This window comes from Oxyura jamaicensis, chromosome 5 (assembly GCF_011077185.1).
Source record: "Oxyura jamaicensis isolate SHBP4307 breed ruddy duck chromosome 5, BPBGC_Ojam_1.0, whole genome shotgun sequence".
In the NCBI taxonomy this organism is placed as follows: domain Eukaryota; kingdom Metazoa; phylum Chordata; class Aves; order Anseriformes; family Anatidae; genus Oxyura; species Oxyura jamaicensis.
In genome coordinates, this window is record NC_048897.1 from 48,574,584 (window position 1) to 48,587,611 (window position 13,028).

Sequence of the window (13,028 nt, forward strand, 5' to 3'; positions counted from 1 at the left end):
AAGGAAAAGGAAAACTCTCCCAGGAGGTAGCGGACCAGAGGACACCTCTATTCTTTTCCTGCGCATTTGGGCAATCCAATTAGAGGTAATTGAGTTTTGAACTGCATGAAATTACTTCAAGAATACCATCACTAGAGGCTAAGCCCCCTGGGAAACAAAGGGAAGAGAGCAAAAGTACACGCTAGAACTGGAAGCAACAGGGCATCCAGCCTGGAAGAGGCTGAAGATAGCATGCATTTGAAACAGTCTGAGGGATTCCGACTTTCACAAATGTGTGAATAACCGAGTCAAAGATGTGCATGTTCCCAGTTTCCAATGAATTAAAGATTTCCACTCATTTTTAACTACAATGCTAACTTAAAGCACAGAACTACAAGCCCCAAAAGGCTCCTACAGTCCCGTGAATACCAGAGGCACAAAAAGAAAACCAGAATTACTGTAACGTAATGGATTCTCGCTTGCATTTGCAAGCTGCCATTAACGTCCAATGCATAAGAGCACCTCTTAGCTTCAAAATTAGCTTCCAGTTAAAGCCATCTCCCAACCAGAAATGGTCACTATGCTCACCAAGAAATGGAGGAATGGTTCTATTCCCAGACATTACATTTGTTTGGCACACCCCAATAAGCCATAGAAATGCTAAAAATGACATTCATTTCTTATAACCTCTGCTCTTTTAGACTAGTACTAAAAAGTAAAGTACGTCCATTGACAGGAAGCATTTTCAGCACCATTGCAATAAGTATAATTAAGGTTATTATAATTTCTTTTGTAGCTTTACCCTGATTTGAGATTAGATATAATAAGACTAATATTTTAAATATTCAAATATGCTAAAAGCCTGTTCCTTAATATGATGAGCGGAAAACTCTGAAGTGCTTTCTCCCCCACTTAGAGAGGCCAAATCAAACTGACTGATTAGGTGGGTACACTTCACGCATGGAAGACATAATTTACTGAAATAAATTTCAGAAGTTAATGAGATCCAGTAGAACGCAAATAAAAAGCAGCTCCTGTTTGAAAGGTTTGAAACCAACAGTTTAACAAAAGGAAAAGCAAAGATGGAAGCCCTACCTCTCTGACCTAATTGTCTCTCTCATGCTATAGGGGATGCTCTTGCTTAGCTTACCAGTTGCAGACATTCCCTCCTCCCCCTGTTAAGCACAGGAACTTCACAGCACTCACACGACACCTTAGATGAGCCAACTTCCTTGAGCTTTGCTGGGGAGACTAGAATGCACATGCCTCTTAATCCAGAAACGGAGAAACTTGTCCAATTATCAGTCAGGCAGAAGAACATTTCTGACCGAGACCATCCCAGGAAAACCACCCGTGATCAAGCTGAAAAAAACAAGGACTGCCACAACTGGCATGTAAAGCCTTTGTGCAAACACCAGCTCCGGATTTGCCAGCACCTTGGCTAGCTTTATCTGGATTCCTTTCTTCTGAACACAATTAAGGAAAACATCCACCAGAAAAGGTCAGCGGCCAAACTACTAGGAAAAAATAAACACACTGGGGAAGAATGTACGTGGTCGTGCACTATCTGCATGATGCTAAAACTCTTTACTGGTGAGCCCAGAAGGGAATTCTCACAGAAACAATAGTTCGTTTGTACAACTGTAGAGCCAAACAGAGCATTAATTAGAACTTTATATATATATATATATATAAATCACAATAATACCCTAAAGCTGCCCCACCAATAAGCAGTGCAAACCCCGTGGCTTAGAGGAACAAAGCTTGAGCACCATGAAGGGCTGCCCATGACAAGCAGCACAACAAAAGCTCTACCAGCTCCACCTATTTTCAGTGTACAATTAAACAAAGCAGATGGACCGTGCATCTCAGAAGTTTAGAAAAACTCAATTGGAACATATTAAGTATTTCATAAGGTGAGCCTCAAGGTAGGAATTCACCCAACGCCGTCACTGGATCAACAACTGCACTAAATCTTACACGACGAGCACTGTTGCTTTGCACAAAACCCCATTCTGAGCTGAACAACTTGCATTCAACTACAGTAACTTTCAAAAGGCATCCCAGTCCTGATCTGAAACCATCAAGAATTACAGATTTCATCACATTCCACTGTCAATTCTAACAGTGGGGCCAACTAACCACTGGAACATTGTGAACTTTAAGGTCTAATTTGTTCCCTCAGTTCCTACTTGTTTAACTAAGGTTACTGGTTCTTGCTACATTTGCTGTTGCGCTGTTCAGACCTGGCATTTTCTGCATTGAGGTACTTAATGTACATTGAGTCATGTCTTAACCTTCTCATGAACTAGAGGCAGAACAAAGTACAAAGCATATCCTACCACCTTCGGATGAACCTTCACTGCTTTTAGCTGTCTTTACGTTTTTCCCTTGCAAAATGCAGTCAGCAGAGCGCTTCAGTGCACAAGGCTTTCCAACGCTGCATTCAGCAGTCCCTTCCTATTTTGCTGCACTACTATTTATATATCCAAGGCTTACAGACATGCTGTGGTTGAGGGTCAAATTCATTTACGTGCTTAGCTAAACTTCCAAATCCTCCTCACAGAGCCCATTATTTATTATTCTATTTATAATTTTGCATTTACCCGTATTAAAACATTTCATTCAAAGGAGGCCAGATTTTCAGAAATGCCCTGTAAAGCGCCAGCTTCCATGTCATCCATAGAAATTCATCATCTGCTTCCAAACACTGAACCATGTCCTTCCACGTCCCTTCTGTACTTACCCACAGAAGTATTCCCATGCTGTGGTAACCAACACCTTCTTTAGGAATTACAAGGTAGCCAGTTAATTCATTTCGTGTGCAGAATATCAATATTGTTATTATTATATAATGTCATTTCTATAAAATTCCAAAAACCAATGTCAGGTAATAATTAAATTAAGCACTCTATAAAGAAAATATGGAGAGAGTCATCATTCTCAACCAAACCCGTAAGTTTATCAGTGCAAAATCAATTTTCCTTGATGTAATCCGTTTTCCTTAAGACACGAGTCACAATCTTCAAATATTCCTAACCTTAAATGTTCAACTTTTTTTTTGTCTTTTTAATCTAAGACTATGGTCAGCAGAGGAGAGTTCATCTGGGACTGAACAAATAAAATTAGTCTTCTACTCACACCTTCTGAACACCAATAAAGCAATGATCAGTTACCTGGAGTATGTCCTCTTATTCCAACTGCTAAGATTTAAATGTCACGATGCTAGAAATCTCCTCATCCAAGTCTTTTATGATTTTTGAACAAAGTTTACTTCAGGCTGCAGATTTGAAATGTTTGCTACTACACAATACTATCTAAAATCCTTTTACAAATGCAATGGAAAGTATTTCCACTGTCCTCACCGTGCAGCATAAGCTACATGCTACTTAACTTAGTCCTCTAAACTACGCTGGAAAGACCAACAGCTTTTAAAAAAATCTAAGAATATATTCTAACAGCTAGATAAGATAGAGGCATTCAGTTAGAATATTTTTTTAAGCAGAACACCTAACACTTTCTGTCTAGTAAATATCACAGAAAAAAAAAAAAAAAGAAAGAAAAAAAAGTAAGAAGATATGTTTTAGTAAGAAGATATGTTTTGTACCACAGAAATATAAGAGAACAATCTGCACAAGTTTGCAAGGGCTGACACCACTTTGGAAAAGCAAGCTGCAAATGCTATTATATTGTAAAACTCTTTGGAGGAAACAGAAACAATGAACACAGCACAGATATCCCTGACAAATCAAATTGATTAATTGATGGGAGACTGGTTTGATACAAAGGTTTTTGCTTTACTTACTTTCTGGTTTGCTAGGGGAGGTAGGGAATGTTGGTCGTTTTCAAGACATCATTTAGCATTATCATGTCTAATATATAAAATCTAATAAAAGTGCAGGGATTTTTAAAAAAGCAGGGGACAAGTAAGGTACAAAAAAAGATTAGTAATTCCCACTCCCAGCTCCAGCCCCCCACAGAAAACTTGAATTTTATTTTTATTTTTAAACATTTCCACACACCAGCTGATGTGTACTTGTACCATGTCAGGATAAAAAACAGGAATGCTGACAGATCTTCAGCTGTCACTACAGTAGTAACACATTTGAAAAAAATACTTGTTGCTTCCTAGATTCCAAGAGCAATGAGAACAGCATTCTTAACCATTACCACCTTGTTTGTCTCACACTCGGATTATTTCAGTGCTCAAAGTAAACACAAAGAGAGTGCAGTCTTGTCTTGAGCTACCAAAATTTCAACTTCCAAAACATTTATACAAATGAGAGACAAAAGCATTCAAAGTACAGCACCACTTCACAGGGAAAAAGGTACAGCTTGTTTTTGGGCAAGCGCACAATGAAAAGGTTTCATACATTCTAAGTAGCAGAATGATGAAATACTTCGACTGTTCTCTTCCAATTATATAATTAGAAATTCATCTGTTTCATATAATATGCGACTCAGGTTTAAATAACCTCTAAGTTTCATGTTAGGAAATCTTGGCTCTTTTGAAAGGCGTTCAAAAAAAGAAAGAAGCAAGTCTTACCATTTTGATGCCAGTGGAAAACGTGACTGGTTTGACAGGTTTGGGTTTTTCCAGTTGCATTTCTAGCTGAGTAGATCTGTCCTTATGCTGAGCTAAAAGCAGCGAAGCAGGAAGGCTGGAGCTCTCCTGTAAGCATAGGAATAACAGAGCTGAATGCTAAAACAAACTAAATACAAATTAATGCTGCATCTACTTGAAAACCGTAAGTTGTGTCTGAAAGGCCATCACTAGCAGTGCAGTGTAATACTGAGTATCCTCTGTATGAAAAACAGTTTACAGAAAACGATCATTTTCAGTAATAAGAAAAAGCTGCAGTAACCCCATAAATCAGAGCAACCTGCAAACAACCATTTTTATAGAATCCACATTAAAGACAATATAACAGGCTCCTTATTCCAACTAGCCTACGCAACTATATTTATTAAAATTATTTAAAAAAATTAAAAGTTAATCAGAGAAGGAATAATACAAAGTAGTATAACTTGGATCAGATGTTTATCTAAGACACATTCTTTCTACCAATGAACTCAGACCAGTTTGAAATTGTTTCCCATTAGATTTCACCTGAGGCCGTTTGGAAATGATCCTTGCTCTGCTTTGCACAATGGCACTATTGTAAGTGCAACCAACAGCATATTTATTTTCTCCTTCACCAACTTATTTTTAGGGAAGCCAGCCAATTTTTAAAAAATATATAAAAGTAATAAAATGAATAGTTAAGCAAATTAACTGCTAAAACTCTTGTGTTTAGGCTACAACAGAATGATTATTAACATTCACCTACGTACTACATTCTTGAGAGAGTCAGAAAATTATTGGCCAAGTAGATTGCTAATAAACTAAGGCGACTATCCACATGCATACTGAATTCCTCTAGATTTCCTAGCTAGAACAAAAGTAAAGTTGAAAGCAAAGAAGTTCAGAATGGATTATGCCCAGAGATCCGTAGGGCAGAGTTTTTCCATAAGGCACTCAAACCAAGCAAATATTGAACTATGAATCATATTTGCTACTCACCATACCAACCACACTGTAATATACTGGCTGGGATTTATTTATTAACTTAAAACAGTTCAGAGGCAGAAGTTAGGAGTTTTTAATGCCATGAGATGCCTTGCTGTTGTCATAGGATCCTGGAGAAATCTCCCAAAGTCATCACAAAGCTTGGTTATGCTTTACACCTACTTTGCCCAACGCTCTCACTCCTCTTTCCGCGTTATTGTTGGTTACACTCATTTTGTCTTACGACTAGATCGTGAGCACTAAAAGCAGGAAAATCTCACATGAGATCTGCTCCAGAATAACGAATAATATAAGACACGGGATCCTACTGAAATTTCTGCAGTTCCCATGTGGAGGGTGTTTAAAAATCTAAAATTACTGATCTGATTACTGCACAACAGAGAGAAAGTTTGGACCACAAAGAAATCAGTCGACAGTTTGTGTCTTCACAAACACATCCATAACCACCCAGGCAGACCCTACGCGCTGCTTGCTGGCAGCAGAGTTTAAGGATGCTGGATTCTTCTACGTTTCACATTAAATATTCTGAAGAGTGGGAATTATTCTCTGGTTTATTTGACCCTCTCATATTCCTTAAACATTCACTGCATTTCTAGCACAATAACTAAAGGAAGCCGGTTTTTGTACTAACTTCTCAACAGTTTCGCATTAGCACAATGGTCGGCAACCAGATTACACAACTGTGGGAAATCAACACCGTGCCAGCAAGCCACCACATTCATGATTGTTTGTCCTTTCTAACATGCACATAGTCCTTCTGTTAACTATTAACACAGAAATAGACAGAAATCAAAGATCCAACCCTGTAAGCATTTATCCATACCAGCAATTTTCTGTATGGGAAAACAAACCGTGTAACAGCATGAACAAAGGCACTTACAAACATTTCTGAAAGATTTCTCTCAAGAACCCTGAGGTTCTGTTAAAAATGAGGACACTTGACCTCTTTAAGGCACCCTGCCCTTTGTTTGTTTCCAAGCTAAGCCACGGCCCAGGGAAAACCTGCCTCTTTGTCAAGTGCTGCAGTGCCATTTTGCTCCTACCTGGGAAGTAGAGGCTCTCAAAGAGGTAAGTGCAAATCCCACAACACAGAAGACATCTAAGAGCAGTTCTATAAGCCTTTGTATACAGATGAGTTTATACAGTAAATAAAGGAAATGCTTTAGTATTTTACTAAGCCCTTATTACCCACCTTTAGAGAGTTACAAAATAAAATAAACCACACATCCCTTCCAATAAAATGTAAAATACATTTGAGACTGCAAGTCTAAATTACAACAAGGTGCCGTGCTTTTCAAGTGGGAGGTTATATTGTAAAAGGGGTCACTTATAATGAAGGCAACATAAAATCTGCTTAACTGAGCAGTGGGAGGCAAAACAGACAAGAGGTAACAGAGTAGGACTGGAAGCCAGGGCACCTGATTGCTCTTCCAGTAGCCTGCAAGGCCTGAGGCACCTGCAAAGCCTTGCTCACCTTTCCAGCACGTCACTCTGGCCTTCTCCTTCCTTCCCATCCAAGCTCCTGGGCCTCGAGGCCAGTCCTTTCTCCAAGACCTACGGAGCTCCCTCCCGAGGCTGACCATTATCCAGAGCCTGCTGCGCGACATCTTAAATACCAAACGTTTCTGCACCTTTTCCCCTCCCTCTGAACTCGCCGAATTATAAGCTCCTTGAAAACAGGCCAGTGCACTTGCACGCTGTTTTGTAAACAACTGAGGCCTTTATTCACTATGACAGCACAATAAGTATGTATTAAAAACCACGGATGGCCTCAGTCAGGGCTTAAGCACCAAAAGCAAAATTCTCCTCTTGAACATGTGTGGGGGTGCTCAGTCCTGACACTCATCCCTTACGAGCCCACAAGCTGTCCACCAGTGGCAGTTTGGTACCTGAGGACTGACTTGAGATCTCTACACACTACACAAGAAATTTGCGCCTTAGATTTTCTCTTAATGCCCGGCATGGGGGGAAAAAAAAACATGGAAAAAAATCACCAAGAGCCAGGTCACAATGGCTGCAGGTTCCAAACCCCAGGTGATGCATCCAAAAGAGAAGATTTGAAATCTAAGGATGAAATGTTGGCCTTCCCACCTTCCTCTGTGCTCACAACCCTACCAAGCCACTGCTTTTGCCCCTGGTATCATGGTACCACTGCAGCCAAAACTTAACCCTTGCAGTTTTGGTACAGTACCAGCAGGCAGAGATTAAAGATTTTTAAACTGTAATTCCTTACATTGCTCCTTCTCATGCTTGCTTTTGCTGTGTTTCTCAAAGAGAGCACACATTTCAGCTTTACTTATGATCGGCTTCATTTTCAGATTTGTAGCACAGCATTAGAGGGATTTAAGAGACCATAGGAAATGTTTATTTGTTTAACAACTGCTGGTTTTCCAGAGACTTTGTAAGTCATTGTACAAACACTTCAGTGCTGGTTTTATAAACCTTTGGTATCACAAAACAAGTTTAGGCCCAAATCTAAGGTGACAGTGCTCCTTCATAAACAGAAACATAACTTAAAATAGCCCAGTTTCCTTCCTCAGCCTTTAAAATCACCTTTCTGTAGTTTTTTTAGAATATTAAGGCGTGTTTTAATACCAATACATATGCAATCACAGTTAAAACTACCTACTTCGGTCATGTTTTAAGGATTATTTATTACCATTCTTTCCTCAAGCCATCTGGTGAAGTAGGTTTCCAGTAAAACCAACTGCTGTGTTAAAGAACACTGATCTCTAGTAAATTAAGAGTGTTAGAGGAGGATTGAAGTTACTCAGAAACCAGTTCAAAATCCCTTTTCTGAGACATTAAATATGCATTCATAGTGCCGCTTTTATGAATTGATCCATTACTTCAACTATTCCTAATTATGTGGCCTGTAAGCACCTTGAAATGAAGAGACTGCTGGATGCAAAGTTACAGACTTGCAGGATTCTCAAGGAACCCTTCTACTTATCTCTGCTTCTGTCTACAAAGTATGTAACACTGTCTCCTTTCAACGAAACCAATGAAATGTTGCCAAGTCCCCTGGCTTTGAAAGCGACAGCTCTTCAGGAGAGCTCCAGAAACTCCTGAATTACACATCAGTGCTCTCTCTTCAAGTCAGCGCCTTCTGCTTTGGTTCAAAGAAGAACTCTGCTTTTCCTGGAAAAGTAGAAGAGCATCTACAGCTCGAATAAGAACTGAGAGTACAAAGTAGTAATTAATGTTACGAGATAAACTGAAATAAGAGAAATTCCGAATTAACATCTGCCATGAAGCTTTAAAGCACGTACTGATAAAACTGCACACTATGTAACTACATACACACATACATTGTTCTGATTTGCTTCAATGTTATACACCGACTGTTATCATGGGTGTTAGAACATGTGTGTATGCATGTCTACACACACACAAAAAAAAAAACCCTGAGATGTGAGTCTTGTTTAAAGAACAAGTATGTACTGAGCTTCTTTATAGCCACACATGCATCATTGCATTTCAAATGCAGAATCAGTAGCAAATTAAGCCAAAAACAAGATTAAGACCATTTCCAGAAGTAGCTAAGTTCCATACCCAACCTATCATTTAGGTGCTCTGACTCAAAGAGATGATTAATGCTCCAGAAACTCATGAGAATACCGTCCCTTGTTTTTCACTCCTCCACTGCAGAGGTGACTGCGCTCATGGAGCAGCTCCTGATTACTGCTTTGCTTCAGCACACCTCACTGTCGGCCACAGCAATTCAGGGCTTATTAATGAGCAAACAGTGCTAGAACTTCACATTATGCCTGAAGCAACTTCAGAGCTCCTCTCTACCCCCTCAAACTCCGTGATCAGACATTCATCACAGCAGATGCAACTGTCACTAGCTGAAGACAACAGAAGTAAGCAGTTGCATGGGCTAACACATGGCAGAACTCATTCATTATACATCAGGCTGGAGGTGGAGTAGTGAAAGTTTCAGCTATGCTAGGGCAAGGCCATCCTGGATCACAGTCAAAGCCTCATATTGGCAAACGCAGTAGAAATCTAGACTTTTATACTAGCTCTTCTTCAGATATTCAGTGAAAAATCAACTCTTAAGTAAACTGTAGGGTGGTTACACTCACTAAAAACGTATCAGAAATACAACTCTGCGTGTCAAACAGCAACAAGTAAAGAGCCTTAAGTGGAAGCTCACTAGGGAAAGAAAGAAACAAAAAAATACAACTGGCAGAACCAGGAAAAAAAACTTCTTCTAAATATCCAAACAAGCCTTTCTGCATCTTATCCTGGATTAATTTTGTGTTGAAGCAGCCAAGAATGTTTTTCCCTATAATTTCCAAGCACCATTGGACATTCTGGACAATGATTCCATTCAGAACTAGTTGTGGTATCCCAGAAGCACTCTCCCACCAGTTCTTGGCTTACCAAAATCGTTCAGAGTTCTCTGTAGCATTGCAATAAGTGATAGGTGACAGAACAGTAGTGCAAAATGCGCAAGACAGGGAAACAGAAAGGGGCAGATGTATTAATTACACAGTTAACTGGAAGAGATGAATATAAACATACCTGCTATTTGCTGTGCTACAGAGCATTCAAAGCCTCCAGTTTTGTTACTCACCAGTTCATCCAAGAGTGCCTGTTTATTCTTCCTTTTTATCATCTGTTGTAATTGTTCTTCTTTCTGTACAAGCAGTCGCCTTTGTTCATTTTCTTGTCGTTCTACCTCTAAAGCTTCCTCCAGCTCTTCCTGCTCCCGCGTCTGAAATGGAAACATTAGAAATTCACTCACAGCAGCCTTCCTCCTTGAGTACACAGAGTACAACCACAGCTATACTGCCCATCAAAGGACGTAGAGCAGACCAAGTGATGGGAAAGTAGCCAAATCCTACCTTTTAAAGGTCATTATGGATGATGATTACACTGGACAATAAAAGGAATTAGAAAGTTAGATATTTTTTCCTTGCTGCAATAGAAAAAGCATCCATCTAGATCTTGGTTCTTAAAATGTTAGAGAATGACAATGGCTTTTCCATATATCTTAGCTCATTGCTCTCACATATCCTACTTCCCAAGAGCTGCAAGTAGGTGACAGAAAATATAATTCCTTTACAGAGTCCCTGATCAACCCTCCTAGATCAGGTGCATCTTGTGTGCAAAACACACTGTGTAGAAGAAAATATCTTTGAATATTGGGAAGCTTATGAACTAGAACATGTTTAAGCATGAACTGTGTCACATTCCCCAAAAATTAGGTATTTTTCCTACGACTTGGGTAACACTTGTGTGCTAACAGAAGTAGAAAAGAAAAATTTACTAGGACACAGTGAACTGAGTTTTTGTTTCAGGATTTACTTCTTAAGAAGTCTCGTTGAACCTGTAAGCTATCACATCAACTGTATTTGGAACTCAGAGTGGAAGAAAAAAGAGGAGGGCTCAAAGACTAAAGAACAGACGGGGGGAAAAAAGCATTAAAGCTGAACAACTTTGTACCAAAGAGACAATCAAATGAATGCTAGTTTGCAGGTAAGATGGGACAGGACCATAACATACAAAAATGTTTTCCCAAATCGTCCTCCCCAGAAACACTGAAACAAAGGGAAACCCAAAATAAGAAAGCAGAGTGTTAAAACTTTATAAAATTTAAATGGATGATTAATCCATGGAAATATTTTAAGCAAAATAATATCGCAGCCAAGTGCTTAATAAAATCTTTTTCTTGTCACTAGAAGAGCCCAAGTTATATCAGAAAGCACGGTGATGTGATATAGGCCAGGATATGCTGAAAAACATCTCTTTAACAGGCAGATCAAGGTGGTGGGTCCCAGGGAGGCCCAGTTACTCCTGGATGCAAGAGCTGACAGATCTCGTCACTTGCCCCTGAGTCAACCAAAGATGCCTGTACCCTGTGCGTAGCAGTGACACTGGTGAACAGGTCACCAACCAGCGACCAACTGAAACTGGATTGTCTTTGTGTTAAACCAAAGGAAACAAACAAAAATCCTCACGCTGTTAACTGAGGTTATTTCTAGGAATTAAGGGATCTAGTTAGTTCAGTCATCAGAACAAAGACCTCAGAGACTATAGGACATTCCAAGCCTCTTCCATGCTTACGTATAAAAGAACTGCGCACTAAGACAAAAGGAAAAACGTAGGAAAGTGCTAACAGATCTAGTCTGAAAAAAACAGTCCAGAAAAATTGAAGTCAGGAATAAGTAAACTGATATACGAACCCAAGCCAGATCCGACTGCAGCAATGACGGAAGAATTATCACAAGTTAGATCAAATTCTTTCTGAACAGAAGCCCAAATAAAACATTGAAAAACAAGCAAGCTCAATAGGCAGCAAGGGTCGTGTCAAGCTTAAAGGTAACCTAGACAGTTTCAAGATTTCAAAGAAATGAAGCTAATCATGGTGAAGCCCGGAACAAAGTCAAAATAGCAAATGGGAAAAAATAATTAGAAAAAAATGCTACATTCAATAAAGCAAAATGAAGAAAATTGACACGCATTCACGCCACAGAGTCTGGACAAAGCTGTTTCAAGATTGAACAAAGCAGCAAGTGAAATTAAAGATCTAGTACCAAAGGAGAAAGTAAAGTTACGCTATGACTGGCCAACAGCAGCTGTTTAAGGAAAAATGACAAGTTTGGAAAAACTGCAGCTAAGCTGGTCTTCGAACTCAGAGTGCAAGGCTTTTTTTAATATATACACAATATCTAGTTGTCATTATTTTGTTACAATAATATTTTTTATTTATATATAAATACAAAAGAATGACAAGAACCCTTTCTCCAAGAGTTCTTCAGCTTTTTAGGTTAACGTGTACTTACACTTTTTCTCCACATGGTCTGGCACCAAACCCAGAGATCTAACAGATGGGTTAGCATACAAGTAGCAAGATCACGAAGGCTTGTATTGAAAGAACAACAAGCAGTCGTTCGAGTCCTGAGGTGACTAGTTCAATAACTTCGTATTTGGATTTGTAAGAACGAACGACACTCGTGACAACAGGAGTGACAGAACAGAGATGAAAACAACTTACAGGCAATGGATTTGGTGGCATTAATTCACTAGTTGGAAACAAAAGAGGAGACAAGGTGATGCACTTCTTGATCACTATTGATTTTGAACCTCTTGTGTGACAGTGCTACAAGAGACCAAGCACCTTAGGATCACACGTGTCAATGTGTTTCTAGCACAGATGGGAAGATGATGTTACTTTGTAAGAGGCAGTTAAGATCTCAGCTATAATACTGCTTTCAACTCTGCTCTCTTCTGCCTGCCAAATTCAATTTGGAACAGACAAATTATTAAAAATAATAATAACACCAAGAGCAACCGAGAATATCTGCGTTTCCTCAGGAGCAAACCACTACTGCGGACACAATTACTTGTCAGTCTGAGAATGAAGGGACAATGTCTGACCATGAGAAGTTTAAGCTAGGAATTAGGACACATTTTACTATTCAAGCAGTAAAGACAGTCCAGAACCTGACAAAAAGAGCTAGAGAGA

General features: G+C 39.3%; 1 protein-coding gene across 3 annotated transcripts in view; it reads right to left on the reverse strand.

The window, feature by feature from the left end:
- Positions 1 to 13,028, reverse strand: part of MNAT1 (MNAT1 component of CDK activating kinase) — an 87,922-nt gene that overhangs the window by 61,914 nt on the left and 12,980 nt on the right. For all 3 annotated transcript variants that reach the window (XM_035328136.1, XM_035328135.1, XM_035328134.1), the window contains exons 4-5: positions 10,134 to 10,274; positions 4,526 to 4,651 (exon numbers count right to left, since the gene is read on the reverse strand). In XM_035328136.1, the coding sequence (XP_035184027.1) occupies positions 4,526 to 4,651; positions 10,134 to 10,274 (267 nt within the window). The remainder of the gene's footprint in view (positions 1 to 4,525; positions 4,652 to 10,133; positions 10,275 to 13,028) is intronic.